Genomic DNA, 18,932 nt, shown 5'->3' on the forward strand with positions numbered 1-18,932 from the left:
AGCGAGCAGTGACTTTACCTTTAGCCCCTGACCCCAAACTATTCACCAGAGCTGTTAAAAACAAATACAAAAATACAATTGCTTTTCCTGCCTACAGTTCTGAAAACTACTGTACAACAGAGGGGGCAGCCACATAACCAAGGGACAAAACCAACGAATTTACATGCTTTGCCATACAGTGGGAGTCTGCGTTCTAGGGTTGCTAGTTCATTAAATTCCCCTGAGGGAAATTCTTTATGCATGTTACCAACTACCACAGGTCCTGTCAGACTTGCACATATTGGTACAACCATCTCCAGTTCTTGTTTAGAATGCGCTGCCTGGCCTTTGCTGGGTTGTTGAGCTGTGTTTCAAGTGGCATGTGAGCGAGCCTACAGAGAGGATTTGAAGTCTTCACCCAGCAAAGAGCATTGAGGGATCAGACAAGGTAAGAGGGGAGAAACAGCTGTGCACAGCCCAGATTAACAGATGAAGAGGAGATCCTTTTGAAGCTACAGGGACTACGATTTGGGAGAGAGGGAAAGTGAGAAAACTAAAAACAGACAAAGCACTGAGTACAGAACTACGAAAGCCAAAGAGAACAAGCCAGTAGAGATCCTACTCCAGGTGTGTATATTCAGTACTTAGTGCTCTGGCTGCTTTGGTCTGATTCCCCATCTCTGACAGTTTTTCCTCCCTCCCATGCCACTGGTGGCAGAAAAAGGCTTAAAGGCTTTTTTTTTTTTTTTTTTCCTTTCAACCACCCACCGTGCACAAATGAGGGTATTTGCCTTCCAGGCTCTGACCTGAGGACTCCGCATAATAAACCAAGAAAAAAACTGGAGACTGGGGGAGGCAGTTCTACTTCTCTCAATAACCTCCAGCCAAATTACTGTCTTTTCTGACAGTTTTGTTCTTTCCCTGGGATTTGCTCTCCCAGAACAGTAACTGATACCAACTCCTGAGGCAGAAGGAGAACAGATAAGCTTGCCTTCTGCTCGGCCCATTTCCTATGAGACTAGTAGATGCAGCAGATATCTCTTATCTTAAGTGCAGCACCTGCTGTCCAGTACAAATCCTGCTGGGTTTTGGCTAACCAAACTGTTTTCCTTTATTAAACAACAGACCAAAATTTAATGCTAAAATGCCTCATTACAAAAAGGTCCAGAGGGAAATAGTTCAGAACAGCTTTTCACAAGGTTTAATGCAACATCTGGGGCTGCTCAGCAGCCCTGGCTGCGTGTTTCATTGCGGGAATATGCTGACTGCAGCAGTGGGGGGCTGCAGCTCTACCTGCCCAGCCCTATCCTGCTGATGAATAAATGATTGTTCTCAAATGAAGCTTGGAAAAGCTTCTAATGCCTCCTTCCTGTTCCTTAGTATCATGATTCACCAACCTGGATATTTAGCCAGGATCTTTGTCAATTATGGCCCAGGCTTTCTGCTGCTTTTCTTCCTTGACTGTAGTCTGTGCAGTGCCACTGGGAGAGCTCAAGGGACACAGCCTCAGGGGTGTAAGGAAACAGCCAGAGGATGTACCTCCTGCTGCTGCAAAGCCAGGGCATGAGGTTACTGCTCGGCTCCTTCCTTGCCAGAGGTTATAGCTTTCAGAAGAGCTGATTTGAGCCTATATAAAAGTCATCACATAATCTGAGCCTATAAAATCTGTAAAAAGACCTAAGATAAATGAGAAACCACAGCCCTTTCTATCTTCCCCCAAGTAAAATGAATTTGGGGTCAGAGAGTGACCAGATGAACAATTAAGGCAACAGGGGCTGTTGATTCCAGAGAAGAGAGACCAGCAACGTGCCTGAGTCGATATCCACGATCACTGGAGCAGCAGCTGGAGCAGTTTGGCTCTTAGGGCCTACCTGGGGCCTCAGAAGCTCCAGCTTAATCTCTGACTAAGGTCCAGTCCCAGGCATCTGTCTCAAGTTCACTTCCAAATGATTGAGTAGATGACATGTTAGTTAAATAACAAACCATCTCAAGGGAGGAAACACTCTTCAACTAAAACAATTCTGACTTGATGATTGCTTTCATCATGAGTCCATGAGAGAATCTCAGGGGAAATTCTCTGAGCAGAAATGATGCCAACAGACTGTTCCAGGCAAATGGCATGGGAGTGGTTGACAAACCTAAGTCTCTTCCATCCAGCACCATGACTGGACCTCCCCTTAGGGCTGAAAAGGATGTAGGAACCACTGCAAATATTTATGCTAATAGAGCACCACAAACCATTTTTTTGCAAGTATCAAGGGAAAGGCAAAGGCTGACAAGATTTAAAGATTCTATCCTCCCCTTCTCAGGAAGGCAACAGGTCAATGATTCTTGATCGGACCATTATTTTTCCCAGGGCATGGGAACACAGCAGGGAACCATTTGGTCTCTTTCACAACAATGAACAATAAATCTTAATAAAAACAGAAAGGTAGGCACCAAACTCTTGACCCTCAGTCAGCCTTAGCTGAGTCCCATTGCCAGGTTAGATCGTGCTGCCCCTGCTTGGGACTCTGGAGAAAAGCCTCACTGAAGTGCTTGACTTCTCAGACAAGTTTCACATGACAAGGGCAAAGCTTCCCCTGAAGAATCTGTGTTTTCATTCTGTGGCTGGAAATTAAAGCCAGAATCACTCAAAAAATGGCTACCTACTTAGATGAGCCACCACTGCTTGTTTCAAACCCACCTGGACAATCAAGGCCAACCTGTTGCCTTATCCAGTCCCTTGTGTGTCTGTTCTTCAATCCTTTGCTGTCTATAAAGCACGATGAAGTCATGCATGGTAGGCTCAGCCTTGTGGAAGAGGCAGCTGTGCTCATCCTCCCACACCCCCTCCACTGGCTCCATCAGTCTCTAGTGCAATCGGCTGCGCTGGGCTCCTGCTCCACAGCTGCTGCGGGTGGCTCTGGGCAAGGGTCCGGTGTACAGTGTAGTGCACATCACCTCAAAGTTCCAGCCCCTGAAGTACAATCCTTTTGGTCATTCATATATTACAACCCTCTTTTTTTCTTTTTTTCTTTTTTTTTTTTTTCCCCCTCCCTATCCCATTTTAAAAAAAATAAAGTTTTTTAGGTGTTTTCAGATTTTGTTTCTTCTGATTTTCCTTCTTTCTTCTGAGCATGTGGGGAACCTGGTGGTCCATGGGCCACTTCTTACTGGATCCCTCGAAAGAGACACATAGCAAAGATCATGGCGAACAGCTGGGAAGATGTGGGGGAAGAAGAGGGCAAAAACAAAACAGAGAACCATAAGAATCAGCTGCATCTTCCATAAGATCAGCAAAGGCCCCCCTGGCCCTGGTACCACCCCCATTGCTCCCTCCTGACCACAGCGATGCAGTGATGGGCACCCTTCTCACCACCCAGGGGAGGCTGTGGCAGAACTTTTTCTCCTAAAGGCATCCCTCCTTTCTTTCCCCTGTTCCCCACAACTCCCCACGCCACGCTGCCCCACTACCCCCCACCCCGTCCAAACTCTTAGTGGCTACAGCAGCAGCCCTGTTTCCTTCCAAAGCTGCCCTTGGGGTCACAGCAGAGCAGGCTCCACAATCCCTGCTCTGTACATCATTGCCACTGCCTGGGATGGGCACAGCAGAGACTGCCATGCTGGGGCTCCCTGCCCAGGTCCCTCTCCTTTGCATAAGACACGGGACTGCAAAAGCACCCAGCCTTGCCCCTGCAATGCCACAGGGACACCACTTCTGGGCTAATACCATGTCTGGTGGAAGCCTGTTGCTCAGAAATGTCACCGAAGCACCAGGTAGTAATGCAGGGCAGTGGAGGTGCTCTGTAGCCAATACAGTTTCAAGCTCTAAACAGAAGCTTTTAAAGCAAAGACAGAGTTTCAACATGTTAACCAAGTGACAGATCAGTCAGCTTTGGGGTGCTGCTGCAATGAGGGCAGTGAGAGTGTAGGGCCTGGAGCAAGAGTTGCGTTGCCAAAGCCCCTGTGGCCAGCATGGCAGGGCAAAAGCTCTGTGGCTGGCCTAGCACAAGGTGGCACTGCAGGCCTGTGGCACCCGTTATTTCCTTGCCTTTTGGTGTCAAAGTATCAAGCACCCGTCTCTTCCCAGGCAATTAAAACCACAAGTTGATGACCTTCTCACACTTTGCCAGAGCACCTTCTCCTGGCAAGGGGGAGCACCTGCCTGTCTGCCTCACTGCTGGACATCTACTGGCACTGCTTTCCTTATAGTCAGACAACAGAAAGTACCTCAATAGCCAACACTCCGATGGCAAGGGCTCCTGCAAGGTACACGTAGGTCTCGAAGGAATTCAGGATCACAGTGTAGCAGCCCTAGGAAAGATAAAATGTGGTGAGACACACCTGAGCAGTGCACTGCGTTGTTCTCACAACATAGCCCTCATTGAAACATGAGATGCTCTCAGACCTGGGCACCACAAGCATGGCTCCCTCTCACCACCTCACCCAGCCCCACAGCACAGGAGGCAGAGACTCACAAGACAGTGCTGGGGCGGGGCAGGTTTTGCTGTAGTGTGGTGGGGGTGGTTTACACCCACAATACCTCATTGACCAAGAGGAACTGTGAGTTCTTGCAGGGCAGCACAAAGAGGAACTCCATCCGCAAAGGACAGAGACTAACCACAGAGGGAGGGACACTCAGGGCAGGTGACAGACATCCCAGGCTGGCTAGAGAAAAGGACGACTTATTTAAAGCCAAGGCAGGAGATTCTTGAATCATCTCTCACAGCCAGCAGCTCTTTAGCAACCCAGGACCTTTCCTCTGTGCCTTCCCCCAAAAGACCATAGCTGAACACCTACTGATCTTCTGGCTATAGAAGAATATCATGAACAACTCAGGGCCATGCACTGTGGCAATTCTTCCACTTATGAAACATAGCCATCATCATCTTTAATGTAATTTATTATTGTTCACACAATTAACAGCTGGTAGATCTTCCTGCAGAGGTTTCAGGATGTTTCTGGAAATCATCAGCTTATCCTGGCCTCAGTTCTCCCATCCTAAAATTCCAACCCCCTGGGAAATTTCTGCAAACAAGTCACACAAAAAGCAAAAAGTAGACTGGAGTTTGTCCAATGTGAAAAGTAGCTTCCGCTCCACTGGGAATATATTTCACACATACATTTTAATCCCATCTATATTGCTGGGAAGTTTCAATCACCTGATCTTTTCCTTCCATCTGTAATGAAAGTGTCTGAACTGCAAAGACAGCACAAAGTTACGTACTGGTATTCATGCCGGATCCTGCTCACTGTGACTGAGGCTCAATCAGCAGAGAACAAAGGAGAGCATGGAGAGAATCCACTCATCAGGCTGGTCCACAGGTCCCAGACTGCCAGGGCAGTAACTGAGCTGTTAAAGCTATGCTCTTGTCACCATGAGACCACTCAGCACCAGCTCTATTCCAGCCGTGTTTCAGCCAAATTTTCAAAGAAAAGCATCCAGCCCAGCAACAAAATGTTTGTGTGCTTGCCAGAACTCCAACTTTAACCCAACCTCCAGCAGGCCCTGCTCAGTTGACTATAAACAGGGGTGAGCACAAGGGCAGAGAGCACTGTTGTACCAGCATGGTGTCCTAAGATCTTGACTTTGCCCCAGGAATCCCTCAATTCAGCCATCATTTGCTTGGGATTGCCTCTCCTATTTTACACAAGTGCACTACTGTGTGCTTGATGGCACTTGCTGTGCACACGGCATCTCCCACCAACATTCTGTGGTGGCATGGGCTCACCTCATAGGAAACCTTTCCTTTCCATGGGAGTGGTTAGCCTCAGCATCACCACTCAGGGAAAAGTCTAACCCTCTTTCTCAAAATATATTTCTCTTTCCTGCTCCACTATATGTCATCTCTCTCTTCCCCATCTATTTACAGCAGTCAGACCTGGCAGAAGTAGCACAGTGCTGTCTGCTATGATCTCTCACCCAGAGTGCCTTTGCCAACCATTTCCAGCTGCCAGTCAAGGAAGAGTTCATACAGTGCTTCCAAACTCCTTTACTCTCTTTCACAATCTGCTATCGAGTCTGGAGAGAGAAGGAGGCACGTACGTAGGGTCAGTACAGAGCTCAGCTGGCTTATTATTGCTGAGGTGAACACAGTCAGGAACTTTGCTAGAAAGTTTCTTAAGCATCGTGCCTTGGTGACACTGTAAGGAAACATGACTGTAGACTCACTGTCAAGGGGATGAACTGTCTTGTTCCAGTCTAGTACTGTGAAAAATTCCTAAGTCGAGAGGCCTGGCAAAAGAATCATTGAATAGAACCATAGATTGGTTTGGGTTGGAAAGGACCTTAAAGGTCACCCTAAAAATCCCACCCATTTGATACAGTCAGGGACACCTTCCACTGGACCAGGATGCTCAAAGCCCTATCCAACCTGGCCTTGAACACTTCCAGGGATGGGGTATCCACAACTTCTCTGGACAATCTTTCTTCAGGGTCTCATCACTCTCACAGTTAATAATTTCTTCTTTAATATCTAATCTAAAACTCTCTTCCAGCTTGAGGCCCTTGACCCTTGTCCTATCACTACATGCCCATGCAAAAAGTCTCTCTAGTTTTCTTGTAGGCTCCCTGTAGATACAGGAAGACTGCTGTAAGAAATGCCTTTTTTTCTACTGTGAAGAGTAAAGAAGCAAAGAAATTAAGTTTTCCAACACTTGTCTTCCTTGGAAAACAGCCATGTTTTTCTGTGGCTGTTTAACTCTTGATTGCATACGTTGATTAGGAGTCTTTGTGAACTAAATTGGAGTCACTACTACAGCCAGTAAGAGCCAGGTCCTCACTGACCCGTGCTGGCTTGCTAATTAACTTCTTAGAGGTAGTTCTGACCTTCAGAAACACAATAAAACTTGATCTAAATTTCCACCTCACCTCTCAATCTCTTATGAAAATCTTCATATTAAGCACAACATGAACTTAGCAGTGTATGTAATGAAAGGGGATTTTCAAAATCAGACATACGCCATCACTTCAAGATCTGTCAACAGAAGTGTAATTAGGATGTGAAGTACAGCCAGGATGTGTCAAATTCATTAGCTACCCATGACCACTGCAGCTGTCTCTCTGCCCACTGTGAAAGTCCTTTCCCTAGTGTTCGGCTTCCCTTACCTGTCGGTTCTGAAACCTCTCGATGCCTGCGAGGCAAGCTTCCTTGTTGACAAACATCCCTTCCCGGCTCTGGAGCTCTCGCTGACAACAAGCCTCTGGTATCATCTTTTCCAAAGAGGAGTGTGGAAGATGAGGGATAGCTTCAAAATCTTCTGGTCCGTTCACTCCACAGCAGGCAAACTAGGGAGAGGCACAGAGAAGAAAGGAAGACAGAACTGATGCTTAGCCCTGCAAGCAGATACAAGAAATCTACCAAAGACCTATTCTTGTAGGGGTCAAAGCTTTAGTCAAAGTAGAGACAAAACAACTGTTATTTCCAAAGAAGTGGGCTGTGATTCTACCTTGGAGCTTCTGCTTCATCAAAGCCTTTTTATAAAGTCCCACTGTTTCCATGTCATACTGTAGATTCTAAGGTACTTCTGAGAGCACTGCCACAAACTACACAGGGCTTTGGAGCATATCCAGAATGACTTGCTTGAGATCACCCAGCAAGTCTGTACAGGAGCCAGCAGTACAATCCAGGCTCCCAACTACCCGTTCTCTCCATAGCTAATGGCCAGGATTGTTGCTGCTCAAAGGCACTGCTAGGTGATTCAAGTAAGGTCTCACTTTAGGATTCCAGTCAGGTCCTTTTTAAGGATTCAAGTCATACTCTGACTCTGTCTCCTTTCAGTCAGCAAAAGGAAATGTCTTTATTATAGTCCTGAATCAGCATGAAGGGCAGCAATCATCTTTTCCTTTTAAGATTAAAATTGACTTTTCATCCACGGAGCCCGACATCCCACTTTTCACTCCTGAAGAGATAACACCATGGGGTGTACCAAGCACTAAGCTCACATGTGTACACACACGCACACACAGAGAGAACTTCTTGTGGTAGGTAATAACAACTGCAATTCCACTGACAGTCAACCTGTAAGCTGCCCAATTAGGAGCGTAATAACAAAGTCAATTCTAATGGCTAATATTTTTATAGTGAAAATATGTCATTAGGCACACTCCTGCCTAAGCTGCCACCTACCCTCATTTCACAAGAGCTACCAAAAGAGCATTAGTTAGTACAAGGTTTTGGCTGCTGTTGGCTGGAATAGTTCTGAAGTAGTCTGCAAGGTGAAAAGCCCAGGACAAATGCAGTGATATTCAGTCACAGACACTGCTTTCTGTGCCCACTGTTTGAAAGCTGGGGGTACCCAGTCAGATCAAATGGCTTGGCCTTTGGCAAAACACAAGGACTGATGCAATCAGTGGGAGTGTCTCTCTCTCTAGGGACTGGTGGCAGCTCCATTTGAGAAAGGCTTGCTGCAAGCCAAATTCTCACCTCCCTCCAACCACTGCCACAAGCCCTGGTGCTGGGCTTGATGCAGCAGGAAGGTGGAAGCAGGCTGACCGTGGGGGAGCTGAGGGTGCGGGCTGAGCACCGCGTTGGTGGCCACTGACCACGGGCAGCATGAAACTAGCACAGTCTGACTTACTGTGATCATAACAGAGTTCCAGGTGGAAGAGAAGACATCTGTGTCGTTGTTCCTCTGGTAATGCTTCTTCAGCTCCTTGGTGAAAAACTCTCTGGTCAGCTGAAATGCACAGACAGGTGGAAATGTAAAGGCTACTGCCAACACCTTTCCCAAACACTTCCCAAAGCTCCCTTCTGTGAATGTGGGGGATTCTTTGGTTGTTTTGGATTTGTTCTTTGTTTTGCTAACCTCAGAGGAGAAACATGGGAAAAGCCATTGGCTGAACCATATCCAGGGTGAGGGATACCTGTTGAATAAAACTGTCACTCATTAAAATCAGGGATTGAATTATATCCGTACTTCTAAGATAATGTGAACACTTAAAGCTTGGTTGGTTTGGTTTGGTTTTTTGTTTTTTTTTTTTAATTTTCAGCCTTATTTGAAAGTATTTCATAAATTGAAGCAGGCCTAAACCAGATTTTAGAATGATCTTCAAATCCACACTGAAATAGTAGTTTCACTTCCTGTGCTTCATGAAGTCCATAACCAAAGGACGATTTTCCCCCACACTTTTTGTTCAAACCAGTTAACTTCCTACTAACAACGGGGGAGGTGCTCTGAATATACTTTAATGTGTGAGAGAGGAGAATGAAGCCCTAATATGAAACTTACTGGGAATGAAAAGGAAGTAAAAAAATATATAAAAAATGGGAAATGTTAAAGTCAGCTTATGAATCAGAAAAAACCCACCATTTCCCTGACAATACTATAGATTACCTAAACTAACCCACACGCATGAAGAAAAAAACCTCTTTATATTTCCAGGGTTTAGATAATTTGAACATTTTTCCTAAGGCCAGCAATATAAAGAGTGGAATAAAATTCATTTACTCCTGTTTACATTTACAGTAAAATAGAAAAAATGCACAAACAATTTGGCTCAGAGTCTTCTTGAGAAGTTAGACACCTTGAAATTACATTTACTTAGGATCACTCTCTGGAGCAATAATAAATATAAAATCCTAATAGTCTTGTTAAATTGAACACCCCAGTTCAATCTTGTTGCCTTTCTGTCAGTTCAGGATGAAAACTTCAAGAAATCCCCATTTTAGGTACCCAATAGGTCTCGTCTTGTGTGGTCCCTTCTCCAAAATACCTTGTGATTTGTGATTCACACAGGCAAATCTTCTGCCATTTGCAAAGCTGCAGTGAAGGGGGCTGCACTTGGCTGGCTACAGCACTGCTCCAATGTTGCATATTTGCAGGATCAGGAACTAAGCTGCCTGGAAAATACCCTTTTTACTCCCCCCTGTTGTTCATACAGTGCTGCTGACGCAGTAACATATACTGCTACAAGCTGGTTTCAGGTTCTTGGTATGCAACGTGAAATATCACACATACACATACATATGCATGAAGTCTATGGGTGGGCACAAAAGCACAAGCACAAAATTGTTTGTTTCTGTTGCAAGTGACAAAATCTAAGGAAAAAATTCTGGTGACTTTTTAAAAGACCCTGAATACCACTTAATATTAACTTTTCTTTTACAAATACAAATGAAGGCCAAATTTAATGACTACATCAATACTGGGTAAAACTTTGTCACAAATACTTGAATCATGCAGGTAGCTCAATCTCACTACCTTTTAATTAGATATGCTGCTAAATTCCTAAATTACTTTTTTGGGACAGATATTAACTTATCTTTTTGCATTTGAATATTAAAATACCAGATAACACAGCATTTTTCCTTTGGGAATTTGGTGAACTGAGGGAAGGTCAGGTTAGAAGATGCTGAAACATATCCTTAGTATTCTCCTTTCCTTCCCTTTCACTGTGTACTTTATCCACACAGCATCCAACCCTGCAGAGAGAAGCACATTTTTTTGATCCTTGTCTGTTCCTGAAGCACAGACTTTGAAAACTGATATTACCATTGGTAATAATCCCAGTTGGCTGCCTTTGTCGGCATCTAAAACAAAAGAGTAATTTAAATATAAAGTGAAACTTTTATTTTGACAGCAGCAATCCCAGAGGAAATTGTTCAGAGTTTGTGTGTGATTTTTACGACACTTGGCCTAAAACAAAGCTGAGTGCTGGAAGGGTAAGTTTACCAGGAAAATAACTGATTCCATTTTGTTGCTCTTAAACTGCTTGTTCCAAATATCTGAACTTCAGAAAAATGCAACAAAAAAAAAAAAAACAACAAAAAAAAAAAAAAAACAAAAAAAAACCCCAAAAAAAACCCACAACAATAAGACAGTTCTACAGCCATGTCCATGGTGCCCCTCTCACTGAAACTCGTATCAGCCCTGAGGAAATCTATGCACATTGGAGTGCTATGGCAAGAACCATTCAGAAGGGAGCAAAGGACCTACAAATAAAACTAGATCTTTGCACATACTTGAGACAACACAGTTGTACCAGCCACAGCCATGAACAAAAAGGAGCTGTTCAGCTGTGGTTTTCGCTCACTGTTCTGGGGGTGACGTCTCCAGTACAACACATCCATGCATACATTTACATGCCAGTGAATTAAGTGTGGCTGTTTTGTCACACTGGTTCAAAAAATGGCTTGGCTGGGATTAGTGCAGCCAGATGAAGGGGGCTTAGAAAACCGAAGGCATTTCTGCACAACACAGGCATTCCTGCCACTGGACTCTTCTGCTCCTACCATCCCACTTTCTTGCTTGCTAAAACAATCCACTAAGAGTAAAAAATCCCTCTGGGTTTTTTCCCATCCAGACCTCTGAAGGGCATAGAAAGAGCAATTCCTATACATAAGTCAATTTGATCTTTCATAGCATCTCTCTAGTGTTCATGGAAGTCATTATTTTAAGGGGGAACTTCTGGATTAAAAGGGTTCTCCACCCACCAAAACCTCCTTTTCAAAGGAAGAGAAAGTCTAGAAATCCCATAGCTGATTAACAGTAGCCTTCCTCTTCAGAGAACATTTTTAGACAGTTCTTTGGAAGTGCAGCAGGACTTGCAGATCACAGTAGCTCACCATTGCGAACACCACTTTCACTCCAACACCACACTCTGCTTCACTGGCTTTTCCTCTAATGTCAAATCTCAGCAGAAAACACCTCTTTTTTTCCTATATTTTTGTCTCTTAATTTCTTTCACTCCCTCACCTATTAATAATTTAACCCTGTTGAGTGTTTGAGAGCTGGTTTGGATGTAAAACACTATACAGGAGAAAGCTGCACTGAACATTATCTGACAAAGCAAACAGATAAAGTGTATATTTTGTCTCATTCTACACACCCAGTGAGACCACAGCCATATGGACTGGTGCAATGATCATCCCAGAATCCTTCTTGGTAAGTTTCCTAGAAATTTAGGTTGCCTAAATGTGCATTTACTGCCACATGCCTTGAAATAATTTGTTTTTGCAAGCAAGAGAAACGCACATCTGAACTTTAACTTAAATTGTGTGAAGAATTCTTCCTGACACAGGGTCACAGGAAGACCAGCTTTGCCCCCATGGAAATCCTGCCCAGCCATCTAGCCTCACCCTAACCCCAAGGTGACAGCAAAATTGGCTACAAGTAGATACAAAGCCAGAGGAGCTACCACCAAAATATATAGCAACACCAAAACAAGGGGTATTTTTTTTCAGAAGAAACCTGAGGAAGGAACAAACCACAAGAATTTTCAGACCGAGTTTGACTTCTGCACAGAGCCATCTCCAGCTATGTAGGGATCTGACGTTCTTCATTCCTTCCCATTTAAGCCCTTCCTGTCAGTCATTCTGACAGAGTGGGAAGGTGATGATACAAACAAGGAGACAAACTTAAGAAAGATAGAAGTTTGTTCCCCTTCAAGTTTTATCTCACAAAACACTGTCAGATGCCGCAGAAGTCTAGAATAACCACTGTGACCTTATCTTGCAAGATAACATGTCCTTACATCTTCCAGCTCCCATGAGAGTGGAAAGTACTGATACTTTGCCCAGAAGCAGGTTGCAAGCAGAGAGAACATAGCCACCCTGCACTCAGGACTTGCAGCATGCCTGGGCAGTTTCTTGTACCTTTTACCAGTTTCTGAGAGAGAAGATGAGAGGTGGGAGCCATCAGTTGTCAGTCAATCCCTGATCGCTAGGGAGCGTGTTCTCTCTGTCATGAAGCCTATACCTGGATCTGCGGGGCATTTCTATGTGTGTGGTTAACAACTTGTACCGAACCAAAGGAATTGTCTAAGTTGTCTAAAACAACAGAGCTGTAATGGCCAGAACACTCCAGACCCCCCATGCTGCAAGTATTTATGGAGCCATAGCTGTTCCCATGAGGGCATGGTCTCAAAATCTAAGCTGGAATGGGGCACCCACTCTTTGTGCAGAGTGCCATCCCTTCCCCACTGCCTTCAGATCTGAGGCAAAGACAAAAATACCCCAGCTTATAAAGGGAAAAAAAATCTTCTCACTACCTTCCCCCCAAGCCCATCCTACAAACACCACACTGTCTTGCTGTGAGCTTCCTAAGCCTTGATTCTTTTGTATCAAAAGCTTTTTACATGAATACAATCAAAAAGATAATCCTGATTCAAGAAAAGCATCATTATACATGGCCCTTCTATGCTTATACAGTATTTCTCTCACGTTCAGTAGAGGAAATGTGCTGTATGTTCTCATACTACCAGTGGAGGCCAGATAAACAAAACAAATACTAGCAGTCACCAGTGACCACCTCTAGTGACCAATCTACTTTCACACCCATCACTCAGAGAAGGATGGACCTACTTCAATCAGGTTCTTCTTTGGCATATGTGAACATACAAATACACAAACTTTTGCTGTTTAGAGAAAGAAGTGAGTCTGTGGTTACTAGTAGCATAGTAAAAGTCTACTACTAGCACAGGGGAGGGATGATAGCCATTTAATAATATGCACAGCAGCAGAGTAGAGAAAGGCTACATCACATGAAGTTTTGGAGAGAAGGACTAAACTCTAAGCAGGGCAATATGCAAGGGAACCATTGATGGGACTGAAAACTGGACATGGGGAGACTTGCTTAGGGCAGGTCAGGAAGGATATCTGACAAGCAGCATTGATAGAAGTCTGGTAAACACTACAATATGGAAATTCAAGAAGGAATATGATTAGAAGATTCACAAGAGAGCTTTTGCACTGCACAGCAAGCATTGGCTTTCCTAGTAAAACAGGAGTTTTCACTATTAATATTAAACATATGCTCTATTAAAAAAAATAGTGCTTTTAAGGTTACTGTGACTTTATTATAAAGTTTTATAAAGTGTGACTTTATTATAAAGGGAGTTGGGGTTGTTTAGCCTGAAAAAGAGGAGGCTCAGGGGAGACCTCATCACTCTCTACAACTACCTGGAAGGAGGTTGTAGCCAGGTGGGGGTCGGTCTCTTCTCCCAGGCAATCATCAACAGGACAAGAGGGCATGGTCTTAAGCTCTGCCAGGGGAGGTTTAGGTTGGATATTAGGAAGAAATTCTTTACAGAGAGAGTGACCAGGCATTGGAATGGGCTGCTCAGGCAAGTGATGGATTCTCCGTCCCTGGAGGTTTTTAAGATGAGACTGGATGTGGCACTGAGTGCCATGATCTAGTAACCACAGTGGTAGTGGATCAAGGGTTGGACTTGATGATCTCAGAGGTCTTTTCCAACCTGGTTGATTCTATGAACCTATGATTCTTTGTGATGGAATGTTCAACTGTTTGGCTGCAAGAGAGTCAGGACGACTCTAAAAGACTCAAAAAACTTGAGGAATAAGTAGCCCCCTTGTATACTCAAACTATTCACCCTGCACAGTCCAGATTAGTTAGCATTCCCTGGCTTGCTGTCAGTTCTGCAGACTGATGGTAGTAATGAAGCAGGTTTGCTGGTATTTGAAACAATCAGTCACTCTGCAAACAAATCAACCACCGTCTAACACCATGCTCCAGCTGTGTACAATCCCACTGGAGTTCAGTTTGCCCACCACTGGATACTTACATTTTCTCTGAAGATAAAAGCCAGGATTGCAGCTGAAAGCTCTGCCAGGAAGATTAACAAAATAAACATGAAGAACTGGAAAAGAGAAGATAAACAAAAAAGCACAGACAGCATTAAATTTGAGCAATAGGTAGTAGGAATACAGGGGATTGCTAATCACCAAAGGGATGGAAAAAATAACTAGAAAATTTTTTTTCCCTGACAATTAAAAAACTCCCTGAGACAGTCACATGGAGCACACACAGTCCCTCTCTGATCTCATCACAGGACATGGGAGCTTGTGATGCTTTTGCCTGCTTCTAATGAGTACAGCCAAATGAGGCTACAGAACCTGTAGAGTCCCCTGATAAATCTGCACCAGGTTAAAACATTAAGGCCTGTTTCAATGGAAGAAGATATATAATTGTAGACATGCTCATACAGGTTTAAACTTTCCTGACACAAGGGCATGCATCACATACATATGCTGACATACCCTTCATCACAATATAAACAACACAATTTTACTGTGACATGATTACAGCTTATTTTGTATGGAGGGAGGCAGTGGGATATATACTCAAATATTTAAACCTGTGACCAAAAATGGTCTCTTTTTAGAGTATTCTGCATTTCAGGACAAAATTAGCCTTGGTTAATATCTTCCTTCACACAATGGGGTTGCACTGAGTTAAGTAATAACCACAGAGAACCTCTACAGAAAATTGATAACACATCATAAGAATAAAATTTGATAATGGAAGAATCATCCATGTTTTGTATAGTATCCAAAGTCTGTATATTCATATCCTTAAATTAAGGGCACACTTCTGACTTGACAGAAAGCATAGCTAGAATATTAGGGGTTAATAAAAGAGAAAAAAGCATCCAGTTTGAAGTAAAACCATTACACTTATCATAATTTCAGGAAAAAGAAAGGAAAGCAAAACAGAGAGGCACTTGGCTGTTCATCTTAAACTGCATTTCATCCTGTTGCCCTTGCAGCCTTCTGCTGCCTCAATCTAAAAAGTCTGGTTTTCAGTCTTACTTACAGGCACCTTGTTTCAGTGATGTTACCAAGCCCGACTGATTCACTGTGCCTGCACAACACCCCCCCACCCCCGAATTAAATACAATGCACTTAAGAGGTCTCATCCCCAGAGAGACTGACATCTTGCTGTGAGGGTGTTGTTCCCTTTTCTACCCAGAGCACTCAGGTGCTGCGGAGTGTTTCCTGGCTGGGATGAGTTCTGAGACTCCTGCAGGCTCCCACTTCAGATCCTTCTGCCTGGTGGCACACAGCTAGAGGTAAAAACTCAAGAAAGGGGAAAAGAATGTTGAAGGGAACAAATCTCCCAGAGCAGGAAAACCCTCAGTAACATCAAAGAGCTCAGGACTCTGCCTGCCCTTGGGACCAATTCTCAGTTACACTGATGTCTCATGCTAGTTTGATGCTGCTTCAGAACATATGAAACAGTAAAAGGAACAGGCAGGGATGCATCCTGTAACATTCTAAAACAACAAATATTGGTGCTGAGGAACAGCTATGGGAGCAGAGCAGAAAGTGGCTAGGGCTCACGTTCTCTTCCAAAATAGCATTTATTTCCATTCTTGTGGACAAAATAGAGGGCTTGAGGAACAATAAGTCTGAACTAGATGGACAGTTTTAATGGTTTTATAGCCAGAAAGAGAAATGACCATTTGACAGTCAGCCTGTCTAAAATTAGCACACAGACTCAAAGATGATTTTATAAAGCTGAGTGAATGTTAAGAAATTAATTCAGATTTTGGCACTTTGTGAGAAAAACAGAAGTGAACAGAGAACCCTGTAAGACCACATTGCATGGAGGGTGATAAATGTGTTACATGTTACCAACAAAGGCAGATGAAGCAATAAGTAAAAATAGAAAGAGAAGTCTGGATGGTTGTAGAAGGTCTTTCTGAAACAGCAGGCAGAGAGGGCCACAAGTGCCATTGTGATCCCTGAGCAATGATCTATAAACAGTGCCTGAAAGGCTGTGCATTGTGCACTTTGGTGATGGAGAGAGAATTCAAACTACCTGCTTGGAATGGGCAAAATGTTGTTTTGTTGTCAATTATCAGGGCTGTAAACGATTTTTCCCCACTGGAAAAGTGCATACACCACCCTGTCCTGTTTGTCTTCCTGCTTCACAATGGAAACAAAAGAAAAGGAGCCTGGGCTCGAAGGACAAAACAAGAAAATCAGATGAGCAAGGACTTTGGTTTCCAACAAAATTATGTTGCTTGATTTTGCTGAACTAGTTAACTCTCTAATTTATTCTTACTGCTGGAGTTTTCTGTGTGGCTTCTTTTTTTCCTGCTTAGAGACTGTTTTAATTTCACCACAGGAGGGCAAAGAACAACTGATGAGAATGAACGATGCTTTGCAAATTCACTTCATCATCCATCAAGGGATCTCAGCATAGTCACTAAGGTCTAAGTTGGTGATCAAGTGATTAATCCCATCACCCTGCTAATTGCATTTCATTTACTGATTACTGGGAGACACATGTTCACCCAAGCTCCAGGCACAGGCTTGTGCAGAAGTAGTCATTCCCAGATTATCCATGATAAGCGTCATTATCGTTCCCAAACTGATTTACACTTATATTGTGCACTCTGCATTACAGATTTATAATAGTTACTGTAAAAAAAACCCCACAAGCAGCCATTAGGGCTGATGAGAAAAGGAAGATGGATCATCAGTGTTTCAGAACTTGCTCCCATTCTGAATTTTAAGGAGAGTCAAAACCTGCTTACTATGTTTTCCTTCCAAAAATTAAATTGATTACTGATATGTGAAATTGCAAAACAGCCAGCTGGTTAATGCATCAGACACAGTAGCCTCACATTCAAATTTAAGCTTGAGACACAAAATTTGAACACAGGTAGCCCTCACATCCAAGGTGAACATCCTGAGAAGCGAGGTCTCTCATACTGGTCAAAAATCTTGCCTCAGCTCCTGGTGATGATTACAGGTTTATCAGAAATTTCCACAAATCAATGCCTCATGTTTATTTTTCACAACTCAAAACTGCTGTTCTAAAAAGAGCAGCAACTGCCTTCAACTCAAAGAACCTGCATTTTCATGTTGAGGAGTTTCAAGGGCTACTACATCCATTTTAGAGAAGTGCAGAACAGGCTATCTGCACTCAAAACTAAGCCAAATGAAGCTGACATGGACTGTTCTTGTTAAAGGTGAATTCAGTGCCATGATGCAATGTTGTATGATCAACAGTATTTTGGATTCTGATTTTTATGGTGGTGTTTTGCAATCAGAGGGTCTTCAGGACAATCTAGAAGTTATTCAATGTCTGATCTGCAGGCCAATTTTGTGAGCCAAGTCCAAGTGCTGGGAAATCTAGAAATACTTCACAGCCTTGTGCTTAATGCGAGATGTTAGGTTCCACGGTGATGGGTTTTTTTTTCAACCAAAAGACAAGCAGCGTAATGAAAAATAAAAGTCCTTGGAAAGACAGAAGCCAGAACCTAGAGACCGTGCTTTTGTGCATCTGTCTTGTCCCTTCTATCTTCTGTTTACATTTGGACTAAAAGCTTTAGACATACATTATGCATCACTGTGAAATCTCACTCAAGCAGCTCTCTGGCTCATCAATTCTTCAACAACTTTGTAAGTGGACTTGATTTGATCTAGCAAACCCCACCAAAGACTTACACTCTCTGTCTTGCAAGTGTTCCCAGTCTCTCTGGAGTACAGTCATGAACATTTTGCCTCCTCAATGCCTAAAACTTACTCCTATCAGACTTTGGGGTTCACAGATGTTTTAATGTAAGCTGATTTTAACATCAGCTGGTGTGGCCCCAAAAAAGAAGTGGGCAATATATTTCTTCTCCCTTGGCATCAGCACAGGTCCTCATCCAAGTGGTTCACACTGCTGAACATGAGACAGCAGGTTGTTTAACAGAATTGGCTTTGATATCAGAAGCCCTCAAAGACCTGATCAAAGTGGAACAATAATTCCTCATCCAGTAACTTAGAGTTTCTCCTAGTCTAGAGTATTACTTCCAGCCTGTGTTTTTCTCACATTTCATTCAAAATCAAATAATCATAAAGGTAAATAAATAAAGCAGCAGGGCTCAGAACTATCTCTAAGAGTCAGAAAAGTAATAACCACAAAGTCAAGTGTGTTGGAGTATAAGTAGAACACATGGAGGAATATTCAAACCTGTAACTGATATTAAATCAGGAAAGAGCATGGCCCAGAGCTACCTTCCTCCAGCCAGGTTACCCATCTGTATGCAAAACTGAAAATATCACTCTCCCATTCACTTACAATCAACAATTTTCATCAGACGTAACTTTTAGTTCCTTAATCTGACAGGGACAGGCTTTGAAGTAACCTCAGGCTCATTGGGCCTGATCCTTTGCATTTTATTAGGTTCCTCTGGGCAGATCTCCACAGACTTTGCAAGGATACATCTGGCT

General features: G+C 43.4%; 1 protein-coding gene across 3 annotated transcripts in view; it reads right to left on the reverse strand.

The window, feature by feature from the left end:
• Positions 1–2,260: 2,260 nt before the first annotated feature.
• The window catches only part of TSPAN18 (tetraspanin 18), a 117,109-nt gene continuing 100,437 nt past the window's right edge, over positions 2,261–18,932 (reverse strand). For all 3 annotated transcript variants that reach the window (XM_050336397.1, XM_050336398.1, XM_050336396.1), the window contains exons 6-10: positions 14,486–14,560; positions 8,542–8,640; positions 7,070–7,249; positions 4,192–4,275; positions 2,261–3,179 (exon numbers count right to left, since the gene is read on the reverse strand). In XM_050336397.1, the coding sequence (XP_050192354.1) occupies positions 3,132–3,179; positions 4,192–4,275; positions 7,070–7,249; positions 8,542–8,640; positions 14,486–14,560 (486 nt within the window). In that variant the 3' untranslated portion in view covers positions 2,261–3,131. The remainder of the gene's footprint in view (positions 3,180–4,191; positions 4,276–7,069; positions 7,250–8,541; positions 8,641–14,485; positions 14,561–18,932) is intronic.

This window comes from Myiozetetes cayanensis, unplaced genomic scaffold (assembly GCF_022539395.1).
Source record: "Myiozetetes cayanensis isolate MyiCay16 unplaced genomic scaffold, myiCay2020 scf6-25, whole genome shotgun sequence".
Classification (NCBI taxonomy): domain Eukaryota; kingdom Metazoa; phylum Chordata; class Aves; order Passeriformes; family Tyrannidae; genus Myiozetetes; species Myiozetetes cayanensis.